This window comes from Fringilla coelebs (genome assembly GCF_963513975.1).
Source record: "Fringilla coelebs genome assembly, chromosome: 6".
In the NCBI taxonomy this organism is placed as follows: Eukaryota; Metazoa; Chordata; class Aves; order Passeriformes; family Fringillidae; genus Fringilla; species Fringilla coelebs.
In genome coordinates, this window is record NC_140034.1 from 47,430,596 (window position 1) to 47,443,903 (window position 13,308).

The 13,308-nt window shown below is 41.8% G+C and overlaps 1 protein-coding gene across 1 annotated transcript in view; it reads right to left on the reverse strand.

The window, feature by feature from the left end:
• The window catches only part of TRPM5 (transient receptor potential cation channel subfamily M member 5), a gene marked incomplete at both ends in the record, with an annotated part of 35,531 nt that extends 26,261 nt beyond the window's left edge, over window positions 1–9,270 (reverse strand). Inside the window, 5 exons of the mRNA XM_084207212.1 lie at window positions 918–982; window positions 3,419–3,599; window positions 6,606–6,772; window positions 8,004–8,184; window positions 9,154–9,270. Coding sequence (XP_084063338.1) covers window positions 918–982; window positions 3,419–3,599; window positions 6,606–6,772; window positions 8,004–8,184; window positions 9,154–9,270 — 711 coding nt within the window. The remainder of the gene's footprint in view (window positions 1–917; window positions 983–3,418; window positions 3,600–6,605; window positions 6,773–8,003; window positions 8,185–9,153) is intronic.
• Between the last annotated feature and the right edge of the window lie 4,038 nt (window positions 9,271–13,308).

Consider the following 13,308-nt stretch of genomic DNA (forward strand, 5'->3'; position numbering starts at 1 on the left):
AAGCAAGCTCATGAGGTGACATAATCTTTGTTGAAGCAGAGAGATTTCTAATATGAGTGTGTGTTTTAGTCCAGCTGACAAAAGTTATGACAAGATAGAAGAAACTGAAACTAGAAAACATTCCCAGAAAGGAGTCATTATTCTGGAAAGGGGTTACCAGCTTGCATGTCACAGTCTCAGCACTTGGAAACCTTAAATTATAGTTAAAATTTGTCTCTCTAAAGGTTTTCTAGACTGACAGTATAATAAAAAAGATAAGTAGAATAAAGTAGAATAAAAATCACAGACTCTCTCCTTGTCAACAGGTTCTTTAAGTTGTAGAACCACTCAGGAAAAAAAATCAGAACTGATCCTTTGCTGAAGAAGATTTGGGATTATTATCAGACAACACTCCAGTCTTCAGTCCTACAATGTACTTTAGCTCAGTGGAACCAGGACACTCCCATTTAAAATGGCACATACAGCAAACCTGGTCTCATGCTTCCTCTGAGCTCTGGGACAGACAGTTGTGTCATTGTTGCTGAACAGCACTAAAAGATTCCTCTTTTTTTTTTTTTTTTTTTTTTTTTTTTTTTTTTTTTTTTTTTGGTGTATGTTCTCAAGTTAGAGTATTTCTGTTTCCCTAGATCTGTAGCTGGTTTCTGTGGGTTTGTTTTGGGTTTGGATTCTTTCATCCCACTGGACAAGCTGGCAATAGAAGTTTTAATGATCATCTGGTGCCTATTCAAAAGTAAATATTTCTCCCAAACAAATACTGTCAAATTTAATATTAACAGAACTCAATTCTTAATGGTGTATAGATGTGAATTTTACTTCATGTAAAGTGCCAATAGATGTGTTTGTCATACAGCCAAATTTTCCATTAATTACTTGGCACCAGTTAATTTATGTTTTTAAAGCTGAAAACATCTTCTTACCTCAAGAGTGCCTGGTCCTCCATTTACCAGCAAGCAAAGCACAGGGATCTCGATGCTACCTGTTCCTGTGAAATAGTTTAGTTTAGTTTTTAAAAAGTAACAGCTTTCACAAGATTCCTGCTCTTTGGCTGACCCCTTGAAAATATTTCTCCTCTTATGAGTTGTTTTGGTCTCTACATGAACCTGCAGAAGGATGTGGCAAGGCAAGAGAATAACACTGACCTAACAGAGGGGTCCTGGCCTAGGATTCAGGACAAAGGCACCTTTGCCTTGGAAATTTTGTGTGATCCCAGGCAAGCAGACCAGGCTGTTCTGACCTCAGCTGCAAAGTGTGGATATTGGCACCTCTGTGTGTCATGCCACTGCTGGCTTTTTAAGTTATTTATTTACTGCAGGGTTGTCAGCCTGGGGAGCAAGGGAGCTGCATTAGGGTGCAGCACAGGGCTGGTGGGTTTCCAGAGGGACATCTTCCAGCCAGACACTGTCAGAGGTGGAAAGCTCTCAGCTTGTCCTGGGTGTTATGTGTGTGCCCAGTGTGTGCTGGAAGGGGGACTGGAATCCAGGACAAAAGCCTTCTGAAAGGAGGATTTAAGACTATGAAGAGGCTGACTGTGTAGACTGGGCAGGATGAGAGGAGTCAGGTAAAAGTTGATAGGAACCATGTATTTATTACTCTGCTTAAACAGCTTAATGTTTCATTCAGCACAGCCTGGTGTGGTGATTAATAATAACACAGTCTGATACTTTTGAAAGAAATGCTAATGAAATATTTAACGTGTCATGGTATTGGGGAAAGAAATGAGGTCAGGGTCCCTGTCCTAAGCCATCCTCCCACAGGGGCCCACAGAGTTTTGGATGGTTTTTACTGTAAATGCTGAATTCTGCAGTGCAAAGGTGACTATTGGCCTGAAGGAGCTCAATCAAAACAGTAATATCCAGAGATTAATGCCTCTTTCAGATGGAAGATAAAAGGCATTTGGTTCAAACAGTTTTTTGATGTTTCCCTTTGTAGATCTCCCAAAACTCAGTACAGATCTCTAGTTCCTATTTTTTGCATTTCTTCTGAGATTGCTACAGAGATAAGGTTGGACTGAGCTGTAGCCAGGATATGGTTGGCAAGAAACTTAATTTGTTTTACTGAATGGCGTGGCATTGTCACACCTCTCTAACGTGATGCTCTTTGAAGAATGACCTCTGGGACTACAGGATCTTCAAGTTATGGCTAAGGCTACAAATATTCTTCATTTGCCATAGATTTAGTTAAAATTTAGCCAGAGGAGGGTCAGGTGGGTTCTGACTTTACGCTGTGAATCTGGAAAGTCCTTGATTGTAAAAAATATTCTCTCTGTGTGTGTGTATATAAATATATATAGATAAAATTATTCTTAAAGACTTCTAGGTTTGTTTTTTTTTAAAACAGGGAAATTTCCCATGACCTTATTAAAGTGTTGTACTTCAGTAAAGCCACTTAGCTTTGCTCAGCTTGTTTATAAATGAGTTTAAATGAATGACATTGGTTTTGTTAATAGAAGATAACACTGAATTCGGTATGTTCCAGTAAAATATTTGTCATATGAATCAGCATTGTTCGTCAGAATTATGTTCCCCTGAGATTTGTTCAATCAGATTTGGTTGGTGAGCAGAAAGAGGCTGCTTTGTAACTCTCAGCACTGCAGCCTCAGGCTACCTCTAGAGCCTGCCTGTGGTTGTTCCCATCTGGGTCACCAGGTAAGGATTCTTCAGGTGTGTTTGTGCTCTCAGGGACCTCTGTGCTACCACCCCATGGGCTGTGAAAGTGGATATTCCATTGATGCACACAGCTGTGAACAACTGAGCTCTCCCTCCTGTTTCAGCTGGGCTAGCACTGCATGTATGACACAAACAAAGCAAAGGTAAAAAAAGTAACTATTATCACTTGACAGCTGAGGTTTTTCCACAAATAGCAGTAGGAGACTTGCCCAATACTCAGTTCTTATTACAAAAAAGATCACAGATTCAGATGGACATTAGATGCTATGGTGTTTACCCAGGATAAGATGTTATCCCTAAACAAATATGGCTTAAAATGTTTCAAAGGGACGTGGAACAAGTCTTTTCTTCCAGAGTGGGAGCAATTCAAGACCCTGTGTGTGAGAGGGGATAAAAGTATACAACAATGACTACCAATCTCTTAGAACCACCGGTAAAGGCACTTGAAGCTGGATTTATTTTCCATATGTTGTCTTTTAAGGCAATTTGAGCCGTGCTTTGAAGACCAGCTTTGAGCTACATTTAAGGAGATGCAATAAAAGTCCAGATTTTTGCTTCCACGAGCAGCTTTCTCAACTGCAGAAGTTACCGTCGTCGTGCCTCTCGCACGATGACAAACGTGTTGACTCGGTCTTGCCTCTGTAGGCCCACCTGAGAGCTGGGGTCACCTCTGGGGGGTGACAGGGCTAGGACTGGGGCACAGGCAGGGCTGTCAGCACTGCTCAGGCTGGATGGCTCCCAGGGCTGCTTACCCCCGTATCCCGTGCACTGCTCCGAGATGTGCTTCTCCAGCGCCAGGCGGAGCTCTGTGGTTCCGTCCGGCTCCTCCGGCGCGGGGTGCTCCACCAAAATGAAGTGGGAGTGGTTGTGATCCAAGGAATACAGAGGGCCTTGGGCGCTGTCGTCTGACTGGTAGTGTACAAGGCTTTCGCTCTAGAGGGAGGAGGGGAGATGTCAGCGCTCTCTGCAAAGCCCACCCTGTGTTTTCACATCCTTCCTCTCCATTTCTGTGCTGTCTGCACCCTGACACAGCTCACCACCTGTGAGACACTTGGATAGACCCTTAAAAAGGGGTGAAGATAGAAAATCTGCTCCTTCTGGAAGCAGCCAGATTTGGCAGGACAGACAGCTGGAGGTCCCTGAAGTTTCCCTCTTGGCCTCTGCAAAATATAGTGATATTAATCATCATCTCTGGAATGCAGGTTTTGGAGTGGTTTATTGGATGAGTGGAAAGGGGCCATGAGACCTGATAATTGTGTCTGATGTGAAGCCTCAGCTGGTGTAAGAGGGGCAAACTATTTGTTTCAGTAGTGTTTTGTCCATGCTTAGGCCAGTGAATGATTTAGCCTGCTCCATGTCCCTGTCAATTTATACACAGCTTTACTTAATTGACAGGGTTGTATGAAATCTGATGGTTATTCTTACTTTGGAAATTGCATTCTAAAAGAGAGAGTGGCAGACAGATTTTTGAAAGGGGAATCCTCTTTTATTTTGGGCGAGTGGTGTTATAACTTTAAAGTTTTTTTTGTTTTGTTTTGTTTTTTCTTTTTGCACAAACTCATCTTCTAGGTGAAACAGAACCCCTGATACAGTCTTTTGTTCTAAATATTGCACTACACATGGGCTTCTATACATAAACACTTTTTCAAACTCCCCGTTCTTTCTTAGTTCATCTTTCTTTCTATCTGTTGCCCATCCACTTTGATACATCATTCCAGGCTGTGAATGTCTGATTATTCTTTTTCATTTTAATAATCATTGTCCTCTTGCAAGCAGGTAGATTAACACAACTGTTTAAAATCTTGGCAGTTGTCACTGTGTATTGCATTTTCCCCGCACTATAAAGCAGTAAACTTGCACGTTTCTTTCATTTTCTTCTCTCTCCTTCCTTGGGGAAAGCTTCTTGACATAATTCATTTCCTTCAGGTTTTGCTTTGACAGAGGGTGTGCCTCTATTCTGCTGCCATGTAACATTAATCCTCCTCACCAAAGATCTGGCCTTTGATTAGGACCCAGAGGCACAACAACCAATTGAAAAAAAGCCTTTGGGGATTTTCCTCTCTATTCCCTGAAAACATGGAAGTGATCTTTCAATGATGTTTAAAGCATACCATTAACACAGAAGAGATGGGAGGGTGATGTATGTAAGTAATGATACTATAAATGAAAAGTTTTATAAAATTAGACTTTGTGCTGTTGAATTACCAACTAAGCCTATAAGTTCCCATAAGAAAGAATCAAAGGAATAAAAAGTCAACTAACAAAACAAACTATTCTAGTAACAGAGCTGTTCACACCTACAAAAACAAGAAATCTGCCCCATCAGAATCTGTAAAAAATTATGTAAACTATCCAAGAATAGAGAAATTTGATAAACACATAAAAAGCCATTTACTAACCAATAAATTAAGTAGCAAAAAACTACTAACCAATTAGAGTTGAACACAAGAGCTGTGACAACTATATAAAAGTTAGTTATGTAAATAAAAAATTACCTTTTCCTATATAAAGAAACTAAATCCCATCTGCTTTACTACAACAGGAGGGGATCCACTGATTTCAGGGCTTGTTTTTCTCCTTGCTAGTGGAGGTTGTTAGCCCTTTTTTATACAACAAGCTGCTTGTGTTAGTGCCAAATATAGAGAGTTGGGTTTGGATCAACATCCCTGTCTGTAGTTCCTTTGTCTTTAAGTTACTGACTAAAAATCAAAATATCTTTGGGTGTGAGCTGTGCCAGAAGTCAAAGGGTCAGGAATGCTCTTTGCAAAATATCCCTTGACGAAAAATTTGGGCTTTAGTTGAGAGGGAGAAAATAAAAAGAGAGTGCACTTGTTTTGTAGCAGCTGATAGGGAGCGATCCTGATGCATTTTGATCACTTGGCCGGGAAGGGAGGTGAAATAGTTTGCATTTGCAAACTTTCCCAAACAAAATTCATAAACACAATGAACTAAAGTCTTTCCTTTGAGGCCCTTTTGGCCCAGTTGCCACACAAATAGGTTAAAGTCTTCCAGCTAAAGAGTCCCACCTAGCAGAGCACACAGGTAGCTGTCACTGACAAAAAAAAGAAAGAAAAAAAGGAAAAAAAGAGCAATGACAATAAGCTGCTGGTATGGTCTGGCAGTCTCTCAGCCCCTAGCTGGCACTTTCAGACCTGTGTGAGAGAACAACTAGGTGTGAATTCAAAGGGCTGTCTGTGTCATTTGTCTCTTAGCTTCTGCAGGGTATAAAATAGTACAGAGAAACTCATTCACTGTCATTAAACACCTATTTTATTGTTCTGATATTCTACTTAGGACAGACTGTATATCCAGGGACAGGAAGGGAATGCTATTTCTTTTTTTTCTCTCCACTTCTATATCTGTTCAGCAGCAACAGTTTCATTGGGTGAGGTTTTTTATGTGCTGGTGTGTTGTTTTTGTTTTCTTCCCAAGAACTTTGGTCCCCTTGACTCAGTTTGAGGATTCCCTATAACTAGGGAAAATCCTGCATGGCTAGTGTTTTTTGACCTATTGTATTGAGCAAGTTTTGGTGTATTAAATACTAATTCAGTAGCTACTTAAAGAAAAATTTGTCTCTGATCTGGTGTCCCATAATATAAAATATGTCTTTTGCAGTATTTATGTAATATCTAGGAGTAAGTGCTTCTGCAGGAAGTGGACAAGGGAGAAATCCATGCAAAGTCCCTTATCCTGGGATATTTTCTTGCCGTTCAACCCAGTGCTGCTCGCTTTGCTGATGCCTAATGCTGCCACCCGCTGGGCACAGAATCATCCAACAATCCGTGAGCTCAGCTTCTGCTTCCTCTCAAAACACAGCTCAAACCCCACCTCTGTTTGTTTGTTTGTTTGTTTGAGTTACATCAGTGTCGTTCTGCCAACGAGTTACAAATCCTGTAAGGGCGCGGCTTCCATCCGAACAGCAGAATGAGAGAGCAGTACCTTTGTGTTTTCCAGGATTTCTCTGTGCTGGATTTCCCTGAGTGAAGTTATTCCTATGGCAATCACACTCAGGGTGGATGAGGTGCTGGCCAGGGCAAGGTCTCGCACTGCTTGCACCAAGTGTCTTGTCACTCCTACGCGCAGAGCACTGGTGAAAATCCAGGCGCCTGAAATGATTTTGGAAAAGCAGTTAGGGAATTTCTTAGTATTGCAATGTGTTTGTGTGTCAAGTAGCTTTACTTACAGCACTGGATTCAAGGGGTTTTTAAAAATAGGTAAAGCGAAGACAGGTCTTGATGGACTGTAGTATGCAAAGTAAATAAGACTTCAATAAGGAAAACAAGAAGAAATTGTGAGCTCAAGCAAACATTCTTCATATATCACGTGATGCAACGTGGCCATCTTTACTCTGATGTTAATGTGCTCCTCAAGAATGCTGTGTCCACTCTGGAGTTACTCAGTGTCTACATCTGAGCAGAAACATCCCTGTACCAGGCAGGTCTGAGTGGTGCACAAGGAAGAGGAAAGGGACAGAGTCAGCAAAGTTGGGGACTTGCACTGAGACCTAAACAGTCCTGTGCAGTCACCTCTTAGCAGAAGAGCTCAGGCATGACCTGCCTAATCTGGAGTTCTTTCTGCTGTTCTTGTGGGTGTGTGGAGTGTGAATGTTTCAGGATAATAGAATTTACAGCAGTGTTCTTACAGTGACAAGGAATCTGGAGAACCCTAGGTAAAAAGTAAGCTGACCTTTTTCAAATATGTAACATAAAGAAACTGGGGATCTTGATGCTGCCTGGTCTGAAGTACAGAAGGCAGATGGAGATAGAGAATATCTGTGTGGCACAAAAGTACCAAAAATAGCTCTTTTGGTACTGGGCTGTCTCGTTACAAAAAGCAAAACTGGTACAATCTTCTCTGGAGCAGTGAAGCTAAACCAAGAGCTTGCTGTGAAATGCTCACAGGTTTGGTTTTTTTTACTGTATTTTGCAGGTGAGAATGCAGAAATTCTTATTTTTGACCTAAATTAACTCTTGTTGAAGTCAAATCGCTCTGCTCTCCTCAGAATTATTTTGTTATGGCACAAAAGAGGGGCAATTGTATTTGGTCCCATTTTTATGCTGTATTTTTAGTGTCACCTCTGAGAGAATAGTATCAGGTAATTTCACACTTCAGAAATGGTTACCTAGAGTGATTTGCTTTGAAAGAATTTATTTTTGCTACTAAAATACAATAATTTTCATTTTCAAAGGTATTTACATGGAGGTTGCATTCAGCAAACTCTTGAATTTTCAAAAATAATTGTGTGAGCAGGCCCACTGTCATTACCAGATCACTGGAGGCTAGGTATGAGAATCCATCAGGAATACAAATTTCTTCTTTAAAGCCTAAAGCACTCACCTGTGCTTTCAGCTGCCTTTATAAAGCCTTTCTTTAAGGTGTCCCGTAGCCAAGGCTTCATCTGAAAATCTTCTTCTCCCCCTACTAAAGAGATAACCAAATTGGGAGCAGGTAGCTTCCATTTGTTGAGCATAACTTCAAATATAATTCCAGGGTGAATGGTACTCTGGACCTTCATAAACTTCAACAAACAAAAGAAAAACCCAATGAAGAACAACAGCATGGAAAATATACAGTAAAGAGTCTGTTCATGGTAAATGCAGAGGGAAATTATCATCAACTGGGATATTTAAGAAAAAATAATTTGAGCAAGATTTGACAGAGAACTGAATACTGGAATTAACTTAGCAGACTTTTGTATAATTGCCACCTCACTAATTGGGTCAGTTCCATGGGTTAGTTCTGTGTTGCAGACTGACAAATCACACTCTCCCTTACAGCTTACTCTTCAATTGCCTTCAGTTTCATGGCAGCCTGGGAAAGCCAACAAATTTTGTAGGTGTTTTTTGTTTCTGCAAAAGCTGAAATATTGACCTGATTTCGTATCTGTTTTTTGAGGACACGCTACATGAAGCTACTGCTTCTTTCAGTTTCATATATATTTTGGTTTTCTGCTTAAGACTTTATGGTGAAACAAAACCTTGGGGCAGATTTCAGAAATTCCTAGGAATTCCTCCTGCTCCAGTACTAATTTGTTGTGCATGGAACTAGTGGAGAGGTGGGTTAGTCCATATACATTCCTCTCTGCATATCAACAGAACAGAGAACTTTAAGGAAAACCTTGAAACAGCTCAAAAGTACATTTAAAATGTAAAAATAGTGATTCATTTTTTGTGGGTTAAACCAGGGAAAGGATACAAAATGAGGGAAGCAGGGCACATAACTGATTTTTCTTTTAAAGGGAAAAGCGTTCACCTGTACTTGTATCATGTAATTGCAAATCAGGTGATTGATTTCTGAATATTAAAAGGCCATGTTTTTAAAAGGTCATGTTTCAGACCACACTCATGTTCAGGAAGGCATGGTCCTCACTGGGGGTATGATGTGGTGCCTCACTCTGTGGCACACTGACCCTTGCTGCTGGAGATTGTGAGTTTACTGCTAAGAACAGCAGCACTGTAAAAGGGTTAAAGCTCCTCAGTGCCCAAACCTTTCCATGGTTCTTCCCAGAAGCTGTGAAGTCTATTTCTCCTGTACAGTAGGGTAATTCTCTTTTGAAGGCTTCCTCTTTGTCACTGCTGCAGAGCTTGGTTTCCATTTCCTCCATTGAATTCGTGAGATGATGGAGCACCAGTGGACCAAGATGTTCACTGGGATGACAGAAAGTTGGCAAATGAGAAGCCATGTAAACTGGAAAGGCCACAAAATCTGTTAAGATATATCTAGACGAGTTTTTAGTCAAATGTTTTACTCTTTTTACTATCATGCCTGCAATGATTAGCTAAAATTGGAGGTCTTTGTGCCAAATGTCAGATGCTGCATACAGAAGGCAGACTCCACACCAACACTATGTAACCTAAGGTCTCAAAAGGCAGGAAGAAATAAGGCATCCTGAACTCTCCTTCAGCAGACAGAAAGCTGAGCTGCAAAGTGCAAGATCCTGCAATCTCAGAGGCCAAAGGTGACCCTGATTCCACAAAAGAGGAAGAGGAGTCTCACCCACCAACTCTTTCAAGCAAGAGTGGAGCGGTGTCAGTGAGTGTCTGAGTCATGGTTTCTTGCTGTCCCTGCGCCTCAGGCTGCTCTGACCCATCTCACCTGACTGAGTGCTAAATAACCCAGTGGTGACGCTGTGTTTGTCTGGAGATGCTTTGGGAGAGGTTTACTCTGCTTCCTGCAGGAATAGGCTATTTATTTGTCAGCCCAAGTATTTAAGGCCAGGCTGTCCTGGAGCAAAGGTCATGCAGCAAGAGCTGCTCTTCTGCATTACATGAGACACTGGAAAGATTTGCCTGCTTTTCCTGTGCTCCTGTTTGACTGAACTGTGTGACAGAATTATGATCTGAAAAACACAGATTTTAATTTGCATGCCTTATTTTCATTCTTTTCAAAACAAAAGCAATGAAATAGCTCTCTCTCCTCCGCCTCCAGCTGCATGTTGAGCTACATAGTCTTTAAAAAAAATTCTTGTGACACTAAGCCAGCAACGGTAATCAACACTGCATTAATTTGTATTTCCTCGTCTGAGAGCTTTGCTGTGGGATTGAGAGTGTGTCAAACCAGCAAGTCTCTTGCGGGTCTATTAGGATGCTCCAGCAGAGGGAGCAAGCCCTCCAGCCGTTCCCTCGGGCTTTCGGGAGCTGTATCCTGGCTGCTTCACCTGCTCCCTTGGGCTGGGAAGCTCTCGGGAGCTGTATCCTGGCTGCTTCTCCTGCTCCCTTGGGATGGGAGGCTCTTGGGAGACTGAATCCCGGCTGCTTCACCACAGCTGCCTCTGTATTTTCTTCTCTTCTGACTGCTGTGAAAACGCTGGTTTTCCCTACGAGTTGCCTTTTCCCCTATGATCTGCCTCTGAAGAGAGGCTATGGACCCTCTCATGATTTGCTTCCCCTACAGCCATGTCACACTTTTGTATCCACCCCCAAACTCCTGTCAGAGATCACTGCTTTAAAGATTCCTGTTGTCATTCTCCCTGGCTGCATGCTGCTCCCTTCTGGAGAGAGCAGAGTGACTACTGTGAACACTCAGACACCAGACCAGTCTGGTTGAGAGCCTTACCTGAGAACTCCTCTTAGATCTTCAATAGTGGTAGTCACAGCAAAGCCCACCTTCTTGTCTTTGCCCACTTTTCCACAGGAGAGCTAGCTTTATCTCCTAAGAGCATTGAAAAGAATATTATGGGGGGAAATTAATATTAGAGTAATAATAACACATTATTTATTATTTATTAATATTTATGTAGAAATCACTTTCTGGAACTTGATGACAGAACAAAGGATTTAAATAGAAACAAAACTACTGAGGACTGAATTTCCAGGGTACTGTAGTCACTGTTCATCACTGTCCTAGATAGTACACATTTATTTATAGCAACACACAAGCACTGAACTTGAAATAGAGAGCAATTCACAAAGTAATCCAGTGGTTAATTTGTCCTCAAGTGGTTCATTTTAAGTCCAGTTATTTGTGACTTCTCTTTTGGAATAAAGACACTAGGCTGCTGAGATTTATAGGGTTAATTCTTGCATTTGAGTAATTTTTTTTTTTCCCCCCTGGAAATAGCACGTTATAATTTCATTTTCCGTTTAGGGATTCTGGTTCTCAGTGGTAGTGAAAAAGAGTGTAGGAGGCAAAAATAGGTAAGGTGCAGAAACAGCAGCTTGGTTCACAAGCTTTTATAAGGCTGGAAAGTGAGGAAAGCCCCTGTTAACTGGCAGGAAGAGGAAGAACTTCTTTACTGTGCAGGTGACCGAGCACCGGACAGATTGTCCAGGGAGGGTGTGGAGTCTCCCTCAGTGGAGATACTCAAGGACCATCTGGACACAATTCTGTGCTCTGGGATGGCCCTGCTTGAGCAGGGGGGTTGGACCAGATGTCCCACCGTGGTCCCTTCCAACCTGACTGCTCTGTGAACAGAATCCCCGTGCATAAGATGTGTACCTGTGGTTCTTAAACACAGACTGAGCGTGGCTGATGTTTCCTTACCACCTCCTAGAAGCTGTCTCAACTTCTGCAGTGTATCCCCTCCCTGTCAGGGGCAAAATCATCATGGATCTGCCTGGGGGCTGCACCTCAACTTGCCAGCACTTTGCTCTGCGGTGCAGCTTCACTCCCCACCCATCAGTCAGCTCATGGATTGTGTTATGCCTCTGATGGGTGCTCAGGGCAGGATGTCATCGGCCCTGTCATTTCCTCCTGGATTTTCAGCACTTGTGTTCTTAAAAAGCATGTGGGTATCTCACCCAAAGTCCTCCAACAAGCAAAGTAAGCCCAGATCAGCAAACTGTGTGATTAATTATGGTTTTTCAGAATACCTCTCTCCTGGGTTTAATTCAGTCTGTTTTGGCTTGGTTTCAGCTTTCACATGAGACTCTGGTGGTTTCAGGGGCTATTGCTGTGAGACTTGGGGCTGTACTAGATTGCAAGTGTGTCAGGTCACAGTAATTGGGTTGAATCTCTGTGCTGGAGGTCATGACATACCACTGCAGTCAGCTCAGTGGCCACTGATGTCACTGCAGCATCACACAGTGGGGTTTAATTGAGAGGGGCTGGGATAAACCTGTGCCTTGGGATAGAATAGACACCCAGAAGGAGGAAGAGTCTCCAGGCATTTTTTTTATGAAAACCAATGGGGGATGATATTTCATAATTTTCTCACTTTCTGTATACTATTTTTGATTAAACTTTTTAGAGATTTCCAACATTTTTTTATCCTGTTGTTTAAAGGTTTTTCCTCTGCATTATCTAAGAGAATGCCATTGTATTAAATTTAATTAAATGATTACTTAAAGGTAAGTAATCTGAAAAACTTCAGGGGTAAGGGAGAAAAAAAAAACCTCACAAAAATTTTGTCTGCCCCAACATGTGCATTCATATTTTAAATTTTGTGTACACATCAAGAACTATTACTTTAGTTCTGGTTCAGATTTAAGTACATGTATTTCTGTTTAGGCTGCTGCTACATATCTAAGTTTGTAGGTCAAATTCTGTCCTAGATGTTCCATCAACTACAAATGCAAACATCTATGGAAAGAATGTACCTCTAATGATTACCAGATTTGAAATACAACCTAGGAAACTATTTCTAACTAGCAAAGCAAGTTAAGACAATTATGAGGAAAAGACAATTGCCAGTTCCACCTACATCTGGAAATGTGAGTCAATGTCATTTACATTAGGGATGGCCTGGTTAAATCATTCCAGGTGACAGCCAGCCTTGTGAATCATTATTTTTTTAACCTCATAAACGGGAGTTGTTAGAGCTGTAACATTATATGAACCAGTGATGCTGGAGGGTGCAGGTCCTAATGCTCCTTATTCCTTCCTTTTGGATGGTCCTGACTTGATTTCAGCACTCGAGATTTCTGGGATGTAGGAAATTGTCCTGGAGGGATCGCTTCAGGGGGCAGTTGTGGTGGCTCTAGGGAAGCTCCACAAGGAGAATCCTTGCAGAGATTCCTTTCTAAAGGATTTATTCAGAAAAAGTGTTGAGATCAGGACCACAGGGAAATATTTTGACTCCTGTGTTGCCCCCTTTCTCTACTATCCTCCCTCCTGTCTCTGCTTCCTCTGCCCCTCCCCTGCCATGCCTTTCTCCTACAGCTTCTCTCAGTGTCCCCCAGCTTTCCCCCTCCTGTCACTGCCA